We start from the raw sequence: 12,506 nt of genomic DNA on the forward strand, positions 1-12,506 counted from the left end.
CCAGCTGCTCGAGCCCGGGTTGTCCCGGGCTGTCCCGGCGGCATCCCGGACCCCCGTGAACGTGCCCGTGGACACCCACGGTGTCTACAACCCGCGTGGGCGCGGCACGGCCCCGCACATCTCCCGCTGCCCCGGAGCGCCCAGTCTGGGCCGGTACCAGGTGTCGGAGGTAGGGATGGACGGCGGGGAGGGATTGAGGGATAGAAGGGGATAGGAGGAAGGGCAGGGGGTGCTCGGACGCTGGCTGGGGGCAGCCTGAGGTGCCCACGGCCAGAACACGGGCACGCAGGGCTGGTGCTGGCCCGGTCTCGGTTGGGACAAGACTGTCCCCGTCATCCCCCGCCCGAGCCGGTTGTGGCTGGGTGTGAAGCCCCCAGTGCGGGGCTCGAAGGGCCGGGGGCCCTGAGCTGAGTCCCCCGTTGGGGCGGGAACCGGGGGGGGTAATCCCCCCGCCGCGGTTTCTCTGGACCAGTCATGCGGGGCCGGATTAGCCCCGCTCGCCCGTCACGGCCCGGGGCCGCCGCTCACCAGTTTAATTCAAGGACGGACAAAGCCCGGAACGACGGCGGAGGTGGGGGGCTCGCACCGGCATCCACCCGCACCCCTTCCCCCGGCCCGGGAGGAGCCCAGGGCCGACCCGGGGTCTGCTCCAGCACGGCGCTCCCGCCTCCCCCGCCCCGGTTCCCGGCCGGGCCGGGCCGTGTCCACGCCCTCGGGCCTCCGCCCCGTCGGGGCTCCCGGGGCTGAGGTCAGCGGCCGCGGGGAGGCCCCGGGGCGCGGCTGGGAGGGCCCTGCCCGGGGCTGTGCCACCAGCGGCGGGGCGCAACCACGGCCCTCGCCTCCCCCGCTCCGTCCCGGGACCCTCCGGTCCTCGCACTCGCTGCCCACTGCCCCGAGCCCCCGTTCTCCCCATCCCCTCTGCTGCAACCCATGGCGGCCCGGCCGCCCGATGCTCGGGATCCCCCCAGTCCTGGGGTGCCGCTGGAACGGTTCCCGCAGCCGTCGGGGTTGCCCAGCGCCCCCGGGGTGGCCGCCGGTACCTGCCCGGGAGCGGGGTCATTGGTCCTGTCCCGTGTCACCGAGCAGGGAGGGACAGGCGGGCAAAGGGGACAGACGGACGTGGGAAACACCCGCAGGTCCCCCGCTCGCGGTCCCGACCCCTGCCCTGCCTGCGAGCACCGGGACAGCCTCGGTACCGACGATATGGGCACGGTGCGGGGGTGCTCAGGCTGTCCCCCCGTGACGGTGTTGGGGTCCCCGTCCCCCGTGAAGCACAGAGACACCCCGCAGTCGGGACTCTGCTCCTGGCGGGGGGGAAGACCCGGGACTCCGCTCTCCACATATTCCCATCGCGCCCCGCCGGTGCCGCTCCCCTTCGGATGGGACTCTGCTCCCCCCGGTGCGGGTCCCGGTGCGGGTCCCGGTGTGGATCCGGTGTCCCCGGGGAACCCGCTCATGGCGGGGGGGGGAGACCCGGGACCCCGCTCTCCACATATTCCCATCGCGCCCCGCCGGTGCCGCTCCCCTTCGGATGGGACTCTGCCCCCCCGGTGCGGATCCCGGTGCGGGTCCCGGTGTCCCCGGGAACGGGCTCGTGGCGAGGCGGGGGGGGACACACACAAACGGGGACCCCCCCTCAGAGCGCCCCCCCCGCACTGCTGCAGCCGTTGCCATGGTAACGCCTCGTGGCTCTCGCGATTGCACCCCCCGTTCCCCCCCCGCCCCCCGCCGCTCCCCGCGCGCGCCCCCGGTCCCGGGGGGGGGGAGGTTGCGGGAAGCGGTGCGGGGCGGCGGGGGGGGGCGGGGGGGGGGAGCACCGGGCGCTCTCGCGAGATCGGCGCGATCGGGGCCTCCGCTTCCGGCGGCGGGAGCGGTGCAGAGTCAGCGGCGGCGGGGGCGGAACCGGCACCGGCACCGGCACCAGGTGCGGGGGGCCGCGCCGCTCGGGGGATGCGGGGCGCGGGCATCGCCGTGGGGTGTGCGGGGGGTACACGGGGGGCTCGGCGCCGCAGCGGCGCGGGGGGGCTGCAGCGCGTGCCGGGGTGCCCGGAGCGGCGGGGGCGCGCAGCCCCGGCGGCTTGGGGGTCGTACCGGGGTGGTGGGGGGGGATGCGGTGCGGTACGGCGGGGGCGGGGGGCGATGCGCAAGGGGGGGCGGCGCACTGCGGGCTGGAGAGGCGATGGTTTGGGGGCGCGCTGCCGTGGGGGCTGGTGAAGAGGGGGAGCGGTGAATTCGGGGGTCCCGGGGGCGCGGGGGCTGCACACGCTGGGGGGAAGGGGCGCGCTGCGGTGCGGGGGAGGGCGATGGGGGCCTCCCCCTTCGGCGAGGCTGCGGTGATGGGGGCATCGTGCAGAGGAGGGGTTGGTCCGGGGGGGACAGGACCCCTCGCGGAGGGCCACAGCCCTGCCTCAGTTTCCCCCAGTGCAGCGCCCTGGGCTGTCCTTTTGCCGGGTGCAGCGGGGGGCGCTCAGGATCCTCATCTTTGCAGCCCCCTGTATGGAGCTGCACACAGAGACACCCCCATACAGTGCACGGCCCCCTCCCCAGCCCCTTGCCTGGGATCCCCCAAACCCTGCATCCCCCCAGGACATAACGATCCCCGATCCCTGCAGCCCCCCCCGCCAAGCACGGGGGACCCCTCAGCTCCACCCCTGCAGATTTCAGGGCCTCCCCCAGCCTGCCCCATGCCCCCGCAGGATCCGGCCTCGGAGCCAGCGCCGCCGTCACCATGGGCAACATCTTCGGGAACCTGCTGAAGAGCCTGATTGGGAAGAAGGAGATGCGGATCCTGATGGTGGGGCTGGACGCTGCTGGGAAGACCACCATCCTCTACAAGCTCAAACTGGGGGAGATCGTCACCACCATCCCCACCATCGGTGGGTGGGGTTGGGGGGGCACTGAGCAGACACCTCTCCCCATCAGGGCTCCTTTGAAGGGGCTGCCAGCTCCCCGTGCCTCAGTTTCCCTCCGCTGTCGCTCCCCGCAGGGTTCAACGTCGAGACAGTGGAGTACAAGAACATCAGCTTCACCGTGTGGGATGTGGGTGGGCAGGACAAGATCCGGCCCCTCTGGAGGCATTACTTCCAAAACACCCAGGGTAGGTGTCTCAGGGGACACCGTGAGGGGATTGGGGAGCGGGGTGGCCACAGAGACCCCATCAGTGGCCGCTGCTCTCCCCAGGGCTGATCTTCGTGGTGGACAGCAACGACCGGGAGCGGGTGAACGAGGCGCGGGAGGAGCTGATGCGGATGCTGGCGGAGGATGAGCTGCGGGACGCCGTCCTCCTCGTCTTCGCCAACAAGCAGGTGGGTCTGGGGGCGGGGAGGGCCCTGTGGGGGGCTGAGACATCCCCAGGCTGTCAGTGGAGGACTCCCTGTGGCACGAAGGCTGGTGTCATAGAGGCTGTGTGACAGAAGCATGGCCTCCCATGTCATCAGGGATGGTGGTGGCCCCATCCCCGTGGCACCAGGGCTGGTCTTTAACAGCCTGGTTGTCCCTGTGGTGCCAGGGCTGGTGTCTCACACCCCCATGGCAAATTCCTGCTCCTTCCTGTAGCATCAGGGCTATCCACTGTGGCAGAGCTGCACCTGGCATCAGGGCTGGTGCCAGCCCCCGTGGAGGGGTTTTATCCATTCCTGCAGCATCGAGCCCTTGTGTGACCTCCCTTGTGTGACCTCCCTTGTGTGACCTCCCCTTGTCTGCTCCAGGACCTGCCCAATGCCATGAACGCAGCAGAGATCACGGACAAGCTGGGGCTGCACTCCCTGCGCCACCGTAACTGGTACATCCAGGCCACCTGTGCCACCAGCGGGGATGGGCTCTACGAGGGCCTCGACTGGCTCGCCAACCAGCTCAAGAACAAGAAGTGAGGGGGGGTCCCCCTGTGGCCCCCTGGGCCGTGCCAGGGCCCCCCCCGGCCGCCCCCTCCCTGCCCCGGTTGGGTTTTGCTTTCTTCTGGCACCGGTTGCTGTGGGGTTTTTCGCCTTTTTTGGGGTCCCCCTGGTTCCCCTCGGATCTCGTGTGTGCGTGCGTGGAATTAGAGCTCTATATAACGCCCAGGGGGGCAGGGGCAGAGCCCTGGGAGGGTGGGATGGGGCTGGGGGGGCCACCTCGGCACTGCCCTGCCTGGGGGAGCCGGGGACACCCCATCCCCATGCATGTCCCTGCACCCCTCGCCTTCCTCTGGACCAAATGTGGGGGCAGCAGGGCCGTGGGGGGGATTTGGGACTATACACCTCCCCCTCCCTCCCAGCACCCCCTCCCGGCCCCGTGTGCCCCCCCCGGGCATCCCACACGTCCCCGGCCCCCCCATGTCACTTCGAGGCAGGTCTCCTCCCCGCAACGTGACCATTGCAGAGGGGGGGGCACAGGGCTGCCAGCACCCCTGGGGTCCCCCTGGCCATGCCCCCCCTCCTCTCCCTGGCCACCTGCCCCCCACCCCATGCCAGCATAGTGATTGTATGTCCCTGCCCCTCACGGACGGACAGTGTCCCCCCCCCCCCCCCACCCCGTACTGTGCCCCCTCCTCCCCAGCACCGTATTTATACCCCTGGTCTGTGCTTGGTGTGACGTGTCGCTGCGGCTCTGCCCTGTCCAGGGACGTGTGTTCTCAGCCCCCCCCCCCAGCCCCCTGCGCCTGAGACGGTGGGTGACCTCCCCTGACCCCCCCCTTGGATATTAAACATGTTTTATGTAGTGCTGCCCCTCGTCTCTTCTTCCGCAGCCCCCCCAGCGTGGGGGTCCCGCGGAGGGGACGGTGATGGACAGCCCCGGGCTGGCTTTAATTAGAAAGAGCTTAACGGGGCAGGGGGGGCGAGGTGGGGCTGGCAGGGGGTGAGGGCTCCCCCCCTCCCTTCCCAGGCTCATCTTTAGGGGAATATTGGATGAAATGGTAAATCCCATTAGCGCTAATCCCAGCTGGGGCGTGGGGACGGTGCCAGTGCTGGGATGGGCGCGAGTGGGACTTGGCCCCCCCTCCACCACCCCTGCCCCATGTCACCCCCCCGCATGAGTTAAGGGGGACTGAATCACATTTGGGGCCAGCGCTGCCATCCCATCCCCGTGTCCCCTCTGCATTGGTGGCTGGGGGGCTGTTGGCCATTTTGGTGACACCAGGGGGGTGTGGTGGGGGCTCCCTCGGGGGTGGGAGCTGCAGAGCCAGCACCAGGGCCTGGGATGGGGGTGACCGGGAGTCTGGGGGCTGTGGAGATGACATGGGGGAGCTCCAGTGCAGAGTGACCGGTGCCCCACAGTGGGCTGGGGACCGTAGAGATGATACTGGGGAGCCAAAGTGGGGATGACCGAGCCTCTGGGAGCTGCAGTGTGGATGACCGGGGCTCCCCGGTGGGTGGGAGCAGCGGAGCCGGCACCGACGCGTTCCCACCGGCTGGACCGACGGCTTTGTGTGGCGAGGGCTGACCCGGCGCCCCTAATCCCATTAGCGCCCCGGGCCCAGCCGCCAGCCCGGCTTCCCCACCTCTCGGCAACCGAGGCTGGTATGTGGGTGCGCCGGTGGGGCCGGCGTGCCGATGCCGTCGTCCGGGAGCTGCACCGGGTCCGGTGACACCAGTGAGGCCATCCCCGCACACACGGGGCGGGAGGTCCAGGCTGCTCTCCCCGCCACACCGGGGGGATTCCCTGTGTTCCCAGCTCTGCCCTAGGGGCTGCACATCCCCAGGCATAGGGACGGGGGTTCTGGGGCAGGTTCCGAGCTCCGGCCGGCCCGCTGGCCCCCTGCCCGGGCTCGGGGCTCTGCTTCCCTTGTCCTGCTGGGGAAGAGCTGGGGAAGTGCCGGGAGAAGGAATGAGCGGCACCCGCCGGGTGCTGGAGGAGGGTTCTGGACCCGGGGAGGGGTCCTGGCCCCCGGTGGGTGCCGGTTTCCCCGGGCTGTGCTGCCGCCTGCTGGCACCGGCGGCGCCAGGACACCGGGGCTGCACCCGACCGGCGCCTGGGATGCGTGCCCCGGCCCGGACCCCCGCCCAGACCCTCCGCCTTGACTCCCACTCTGACCGCTCGGTGCGGGCCGAAGCCGCCGGGACGGTCCCCGGGCAGGGCCGGACCCCGGTGCCCACCGTGGTGCCCGCGGAGCGCAAGCACCGCGTGGCACCGGGCACCGAGAGAGCTGCCGGTCCTGGGCATCCCTCTGTCCCCAACTCGCTGGGGCCCGGAGAAGCGGCGGGTGCCCGTCCCGGGGCCGGTCGCGGTGCGGGGGCGGTCCCGGGGGCGGGACCCGAGGTGGGGGCGGTCCCGGTGCCGATCCCCGTTCCTCCGCCGCCAGCCCAGCCATGCCGTTCCCCGCCGCGCTGCTGCTCCTGGCACTGCTGCTGCCGCCGCCGCCGCTCTCCCTCGCCGCCGAGAGCGAAACCGAAACCGGCACCCGGGAGCTACGTCTGGAAACGATCGTGAGCTCCGGGGGGGAACGGGGGAACCGGGGCTGCGCGGGAGATACCGGGCACCGGGGAGCCACGCGGGCCCCTTGGGCAGGGAGCTGAGACCGGGGCGGGAGGAGCAGGGAGCGGCGGCACCGGCGGGACACGGGGCACCGGCGGGATGGTGCTGCTCGGGGGGCACCGGGGAGCCCGGCCTGGGCACGGGTCGGCGGGAGGAGGCACCGGGAGGCCCGGGCTGCAGCGGGGGGAGCCCCGGGGCACCGGGAGGATCGGGCTGCGATGGGAGGGCACCGGGAGGAGCGGGCTGTGGCGGAGGAGCGCGGCGCCCCGAGGACCGGGGGCCCGGGGGGGAGTTGGGCTCTCGGAGCGCTGGGGGGACCGGTGGGCACGGGGGGTGCGTGGACCCCGAGGCGAGGGGGGCCCGTCCCGGCTCCCCGTGACCTCCCGGTTGCAGGTGCCCCCTCCCGAGGGCTGCACGGAGCTGTCGGCGCCGGGGGACACGGTGCACATCCACTACACGGTGCGGGCGGGCGGCGGGAGGAACACGTCAGCACTGCGCTCCGGCGGGCGGGGCGGGGGCCACCGGCACCGGCACCGGCGGGGGGACCTCGGCCGGCACCGGGGCGGTACCGGGGGTGGCACCGGGGTGTGCAATGGGGCGGTACCGGGGTGGGCAATGGGACGGTACCGCGGTGGAACCGCAGTGAGAGTAGGGGTGGCACCGGGGCATGAGGACGGCGCTGGGCGGGACAAGGGGATGGTGCCATGGTGCCACTGAGAGTGGCATGGGGACACCCCCAGGATGTGGCACCTGGAGTGGCACTGGGATGACACTGGGGCTGGCATGGGACAATCCCAGTGCGGGCATGGCTGGCACTGGGATCAGCCCGAGGATTACCTTGGGATGACCCTGGCACTGGGAGCAGTGAGGGTGTCCCAGAGTGACACGGAGTGTACTGGGACTGGGATCAGCACAGGGATGGCACAGGGGTGTCACAGGGACTGGGATCAGCACAGGGATGGCACAGGGAGGTCATAGAGACTGGGATCAGCACAGGGATGGCACTGAGGGGGCACAGGGACTGGGATCAGCACAGGGATGGCACTGAGGGGGCACAGGGACTGGGATCAGCACAGGGATGGCACAGGGGTGTCACAGGGACTGGGATCAGCACAGGGATGGCACGGGGGTGTCACAGGGACTGGGATCAGCACAGGGATGGCACAGGGAGGTCACAGAGACTGGGATCAACACAGGGATGGCACTGAGGGGGCACAGGGACTGGGATCAGCACAGGGATGGCACAGGGGTGTCACAGGGACTGGGATCAGCACCACAACAGCACTGGGAGCACGCTGGCAGCCACACAGAGGAAGTGCCAGGGCTGTGTCCCCAGGGGTGACTGTGGCTGTGTCCCCCACAGGGCAGCCTGGAGGATGGCCGGGTCATTGACTCCTCGCTGAGCCGGGACCCCCTCCAGGTGGAGCTGGGCAAGCACCAAGTCATTCCTGGTGAGTGAGGGGCTCAGGGGGAGCGGGGTAGGGGGTAACCAGGGTAATCCCAACCAGCCGCACTCACTCTCGTCCCACTCTGCTACAGGTCTGGAGCAGAGTCTGCTGGACATGTGTGTGGGGTAAGTGTGGATGGGGGACACGGGGGTGGGCAGTGTCCCCCCGCAGTGTCCCCACCACGATTTGTGGCACCAATGCTCTCACTGTGGCAGGGAGAAGCGCAGAGCCATCATTCCCCCTCACTTAGCCTATGGCAAGCGGGGATCCCCCCCCACCATCCCAGGTGAGTGCAGCCCTCAGGGTCCCCGTGGGGTCTCTGTGGGGTTCCTGTGGGGTCTCTGTGGGGTCCCTGCTCAGGCTGTGCTCTCCTTGCAGGTGACGCTGTGCTGCGGTTCGAGGTGGAGCTGGTGGGGCTGTCCCGGGCCAGTTACTGGCAGAAGGTGGTGAACGAGGTGGTGCCACTGCTGTGCCTGGGGCTGGTGCCAGCACTGCTGGGGCTCATTGGGTTCCACCTGTACCGCAAGGCCAGCAGCCCCAAGCTCTCCAAGAAAAAGCAGAAGGAGGAGAAGAGGAACAAAGCCAAAAAGAAATAAAACCTCTCCCTCGGCATTTGCAGCTGGTCTTCCTGAGACAGTGATGGGCAGGGAGCAGTGGGAAGGGGCTGTGCACCTGTCAGGTCCCTGCTCCAGGGCCTTGATGGATCGTGTCAGACCTGAGCAGGAGGTGACAGGGTCAATGAATCCCAGAAATAAGACCCTGGAGCACATTTTCAGGCAGTTTTGCTCTTTTAAGGCATATCCAAGCAGTGACAGTCCCTGGAGTCCCCAAACACCAGGCAGGTCCCTGGTGGAACCAGGAATGGGGTCCCAGTGGTTGACCCCTCCCTTGGGGTGCACCATGCCAAATATCCCTGAGTGTGGCTCCCCCACAAAGTGGGGCTCATTTTTGGGGATGCAGCTTTCGCTTGACGGTGAGGATGGGGTAGGGGTCTTTGAGCACCTTCTGGTTGGTTGCAGCCCCTGCCAGGTACTGCTGGAGCAGCCTACGCAGGTCCTGGTTCCTGTTTGCCAGGGCTTCCCGTGCTTTCTCCATCGCCTTCTCCTCCAGCTTCGCCTTGTTGAACCGCTGCCAGAACCTCTCCAGCCCCACGTAGTCCATAATGACCTGGGGGAGGCAGTGGGGAGAGTTTGGGGTCTCCAGCCTGCCTAGAGTGATCCCCAGAGCAGAATCACAGCCTTCATTCCCTGTGGACTGCAGCAGTGCCTCCTCACCTTTGCCAAGGGCTCATTGGGGATCTCTTCCAGGACCTTCTGGGCTTTTTGCTGCTCCCACTCAGCCAGTGAGGAGGGGTAGAAGGGCAGCACCTTCTCCTCCTCTTTCTCCAGCCTGCGGCACATCTCAGCCAGGCGCAGGATGCGCTGGGCCTGGGGAGGACACCAGGAAGGGCAGGTGGGAAGGGACAGCAGGACACTGGGGACAGGGACATCCCCATCAGCTCTGCCCAACTCACCTTCTCCACCAGCTGCTGCAGCGCCTTGAGGGTGGCACTGCACTGGCAGGTGAGGGTGACCAGGTGGGTGTGAGCTCTGGCCCCGGCCTGGTTGACCTGAGCCCGGAGTTTCTGGAGCTTCTGGAGGGCGAGGTCCTTGTCATCCCGTAAGTGCTGGCTCTGCTTCTCGCTCTCCTGCAGGTGAGCTGCAATCTGGCCCTTGGTGGTTGTAACCATGTCCTGGTGAAACAGCAGGTTGAGTGTTGGGAAAATTCCTTCTTGGAAAGGGTGGCCCAGTATTGGAATGGGCTGTTCAGGGCAGTGGTGAAGGCACCATCCCTGAAACTGCTCAGAAAACACATGGATGTGGCCCCTGGGGACATGGTTAGTGGTGGCCTTGGCAGTGCTGAGAGAATGGTTGGACCTGCTGATCTTAGAGACTTTTCCAACCTCAATAATTCCATTATTCCATGGCTCAAGTGCTGCTCCACAAACTCTTGGGGGGCCCCTGCTTAAACCCAGCCTGTTGTTACCTCCATGCCAGTGCCGGGTTGGATTTGTTGGGTCTCAGAGGCTTTTCCAAACTCAACAATTCCATGGAATATGAATTTAGAATGCAGGTGACCTGACTCCTAGCACCACCCAGCACCCTGTCAAAACCTGGAGCTTCTGCAGCTTCTCCGTCTGTGCATCAATCTCCCGGGAACTCTTCTCACACTTCTTCTTCAGCTCCTCAAACTCCACCTTCTTCCTCTCTGTGGCCTGGGTGTAGTTCCTCCGGGCCTTCTGGATCTGGTCCCACAGCCCCTCCAGCCTGGCCCCGAGCTGCTGCCGGCTGTACTGCTGGTCCTGCCAGCACTGGGGACACAGAGGTTACACCCCCAAACCTCCCTTGCCAGCCCTAAAAGCCCCTCCATGCTCCCTTTGTGCCCCCTGCCTGGTTTTTGATGTCGTCCCGGGCGCTCTGGAAGTTCAGCAGGGCCTCGTGCTCGTTCCTGGCGTGATTCTGCTCCGAGGCCAGCGCCATGTCCCTCAGGCAGCAGCTTTCCCAGTCCTGCTGCTCCAGAATGATCCTTCTGCAGGGACACATGGCAGGACAAAGGGGTTTGACAGAGAAGCTGCAGGGGTCCCAGTGGGGTAAGGGGAGGCTCAACTCCATCCCAACAGAGCCCACAGGTGCCACTGCTGCCCCATTCCCCTTCTCCCCATGAAATTCCACACCTCTCAGCCTCAAACTCGGCCTTCAGGGCGTCCACCTGGGCATTGAACCCCTCCTCCAGGTAGCCCAGGCGGCAGCGCTGGAGGTGCAGCAGCTGGTCCGTGAGGTGCAGGTGGCTGCGCAGGGCTCGGTTCTGCTGCTCCTCTGCTTCCTTCAGGTCCCTGACCAGCGTCTGGCAAATTTTGGGGAGGTTCATGTGTGTCCCCTGTCATCCCCCCTCACCCCCCCAGCCACACAGCCACCTCAATGACGCCATCCTTGCAGTCCATGACCCGTGAGAAGGTCTGGCTGAGGATCTCGATGTCCTGGCGCAGCTCCTGGTCCTTGGCCTTGCGCTGGGCCGAGCGCCAGAGCGTGCGGACCTTGTGCAGACCCCACAGGCTGCTCTGCTCCTCCCGGGACAGCTTGTCCTGTGGAGAGACCGCGGCAGGTGGGAAAGGCTGTGGTGATTGATAAAAGATTCGTGTCAATCATGAAAGTATTGGGGTTTGTGTAAACCAGAATACTTAGGTCTGAAATGAAGCAAAGGAAAATATATGATTAAATCATTTTGTTTAAAATCTTCTTGTTATGAATATTCTGTTTCTAAATAAGTTGTATCTACTGACAGCTTGCAAAATAAGGCTTTCACACAGCCCAACAGATCCTGCAAAATCAGGTTTCCTGCCTTGGTGTAATCAATTGCAGCCTATCCCTAAGACCAGACTTCCTGACTTCTGTCATTTCTTATCTACCAAGACCAGAGGTTATCTATGGGACTTGACAAATTGCCTGGAGACTCGTCCAGCGATCCCATGGACCACCACTGCTTACCTGGCAGAATTATGACAACAAAAAAATAACAATTATTGATGACTACAAGGAAACCATGCTACAAAAGGGAGCTGAAAATCAAAGTTCGGTGGAGCATGGAGTGGGCTGTGACCCCTCTGCCTCCCCAGTACTGCTTGCTCTGTCCATATAAAATAAAGCAATCTAAATTTTGTTAAATATCAAGACTTTTGTAACTTTTTGCCATTTATAACAAGGGGCAGGAGTGGGGTTGGGGCTGCCCCTGGTACCAGGGGTGCAGCATAACAGGGGCAGCCCCAGCCCTGGTGGAGAAGAGGGGGACATTTTCTGGGGGAAAAGTGGTTTGAGGGCTTAGGGGGTGGAGTTTGGAGGCAACTGGGGGAGGCTGCAGTGGGGTCCCAGACCTGCAGGAAGCGAGTGAGCAGCTCCCGCTTGGCTTTGGCCGCCTCCTCCTCAGCCAGCGCTTGTTTCTGCAGCAGCAGCAGCTCGGCCTCGGCCGCCGCGGGGACGGTGGGAGCCGCCATTGAACGGGGCCCCGCCATGGCTGGAGAAGGGGACACAGCGGGAGGGGTCAGGGGATGCCTGGGGTCTGCCTGGTGGCCCCTCCATGGCCTCCCCAAGGCCGGTTCCCCCTGCCCACCTCCAGCTCCCGCTCCAGCCCCCTGCACGATGGGTACCCCCAGATCCCATAACCTTGTGCCCACCCCAATCTCCCTCCCCAGGCTCCCAAAGGCCCGTTCCCCTGCTCATCCTCAACTCCCCCAGACCCCACCAACCCCCGCTCATCCCCATCTCCCTCCCCAGGCCTCCCCCAAGGCCCATTTCCCTCTGCCCATCCCCACCTCCAGAGCCCTCCTAGGCTCACCCTCCCCAGCTCCCCCAGAGCCCACCGCCCCTTGCCCACCCCCATCTCCGTTTTTAGGGTCTCCCACCCCCCTTTGGGGTCCCGTCCCGGTACCGGTCCCGGTGCCGGCCCCGCTCCCGCGTCCCTCCGGTCTCCTAGCAACGGCCGCTTCTGCTCGGGGGGGCGGAGCCTCGACGGCACTTCCGCCCTGACCCGCGCGGGCGCCCCCTGGCGGCCAACAGCGCGCTCGCACCCCCACGG

At 66.7% G+C, this 12,506-nt stretch overlaps 3 protein-coding genes across 4 annotated transcripts; 2 read left to right on the forward strand and 1 right to left on the reverse strand.

Moving 5' to 3' along the window:
- Positions 1–1,817: 1,817 nt before the first annotated feature.
- ARF3 (ADP ribosylation factor 3) lies at positions 1,818–4,695 on the forward strand. Its single transcript, XM_056515045.1, has 5 exons — positions 1,818–1,924; positions 2,697–2,876; positions 2,987–3,097; positions 3,181–3,305; positions 3,708–4,695. Exons 2-5 carry the CDS (start codon positions 2,729–2,731, stop codon positions 3,867–3,869), a joined length of 546 nt encoding a protein of 181 aa, XP_056371020.1. The 5' UTR covers positions 1,818–1,924; positions 2,697–2,728; the 3' UTR covers positions 3,870–4,695.
- A 1,519-nt stretch (positions 4,696–6,214) lies between these two features.
- FKBP11 (FKBP prolyl isomerase 11) lies at positions 6,215–8,510 on the forward strand. The gene is made up of 6 exons (XM_056515049.1): positions 6,215–6,401; positions 6,844–6,909; positions 7,814–7,901; positions 7,990–8,023; positions 8,114–8,184; positions 8,277–8,510. Exons 1-6 carry the CDS (start codon positions 6,285–6,287, stop codon positions 8,492–8,494), a joined length of 594 nt encoding a protein of 197 aa, XP_056371024.1. The 5' UTR covers positions 6,215–6,284; the 3' UTR covers positions 8,495–8,510.
- Positions 8,511–8,671: 161 nt separating this feature from the next.
- Positions 8,672–12,469, reverse strand: CCDC65 (coiled-coil domain containing 65). 2 transcript variants are annotated; one of them, XM_056515047.1, is made up of 9 exons: positions 12,360–12,469; positions 11,806–11,945; positions 10,852–11,019; positions 10,612–10,781; positions 10,328–10,466; positions 10,051–10,248; positions 9,412–9,630; positions 9,173–9,325; positions 8,672–9,065 (listed from the first exon to the last, which is right to left on the reverse strand). In XM_056515047.1, the coding sequence occupies exons 2-9, from the start codon at positions 11,941–11,943 to the stop codon at positions 8,841–8,843; spliced, it is 1,410 nt and encodes a 469-aa protein (XP_056371022.1). In that variant the 5' UTR covers positions 11,944–11,945; positions 12,360–12,469; the 3' UTR covers positions 8,672–8,840. The 2 variants fall into 2 exon arrangements, with proteins under 2 accessions (XP_056371022.1, XP_056371023.1); XM_056515048.1 differs by having other exon boundaries at positions 12,334–12,418.
- Between the last annotated feature and the right edge of the window lie 37 nt (positions 12,470–12,506).

The sequence above is a fragment of the Oenanthe melanoleuca genome, linkage group LGE22, assembly GCF_029582105.1.
Source record: "Oenanthe melanoleuca isolate GR-GAL-2019-014 linkage group LGE22, OMel1.0, whole genome shotgun sequence".
In the NCBI taxonomy this organism is placed as follows: Eukaryota; Metazoa; Chordata; class Aves; order Passeriformes; family Muscicapidae; genus Oenanthe; species Oenanthe melanoleuca.

Bases quoted from the DNA above. Each gene is read 5' to 3' on its own strand.
- FKBP11 (XM_056515049.1), top strand. From the start codon at position 6,285: ATGCCGTTCCCCGCCGCGCTGCTGCTCCTGGCACTGCTGCTGCCGCCG. The intron at 7,902-7,989 runs GTGAGTGAGGGG...ACTCTGCTACAG, and splicing joins CAAGCACCAAGTCATTCCTG to GTCTGGAGCAGAGTCTGCTG. The intron at 8,024-8,113 runs GTAAGTGTGGAT...TCACTGTGGCAG, and splicing joins CTGCTGGACATGTGTGTGGG to GGAGAAGCGCAGAGCCATCA.
- ARF3 (XM_056515045.1), top strand. From the start codon at position 2,729: ATGGGCAACATCTTCGGGAACCTGCTGAAGAGCCTGATTGGGAAGAAG. The intron at 2,877-2,986 runs GTGGGTGGGGTT...CGCTCCCCGCAG, and splicing joins CACCACCATCCCCACCATCG to GGTTCAACGTCGAGACAGTG. The intron at 3,098-3,180 runs GTAGGTGTCTCA...TGCTCTCCCCAG, and splicing joins TTACTTCCAAAACACCCAGG to GGCTGATCTTCGTGGTGGAC.
- CCDC65 (XM_056515047.1), bottom strand. From the start codon at position 11,943: ATGGCGGGGCCCCGTTCAATGGCGGCTCCCACCGTCCCCGCGGCGGCC. The intron at 9,326-9,411 runs GTGAGTTGGGCA...TGTCCTCCCCAG, and splicing joins TGCAGCAGCTGGTGGAGAAG to GCCCAGCGCATCCTGCGCCT. The intron at 9,066-9,172 runs GTGAGGAGGCAC...TGCCTCCCCCAG, and splicing joins CCAATGAGCCCTTGGCAAAG to GTCATTATGGACTACGTGGG.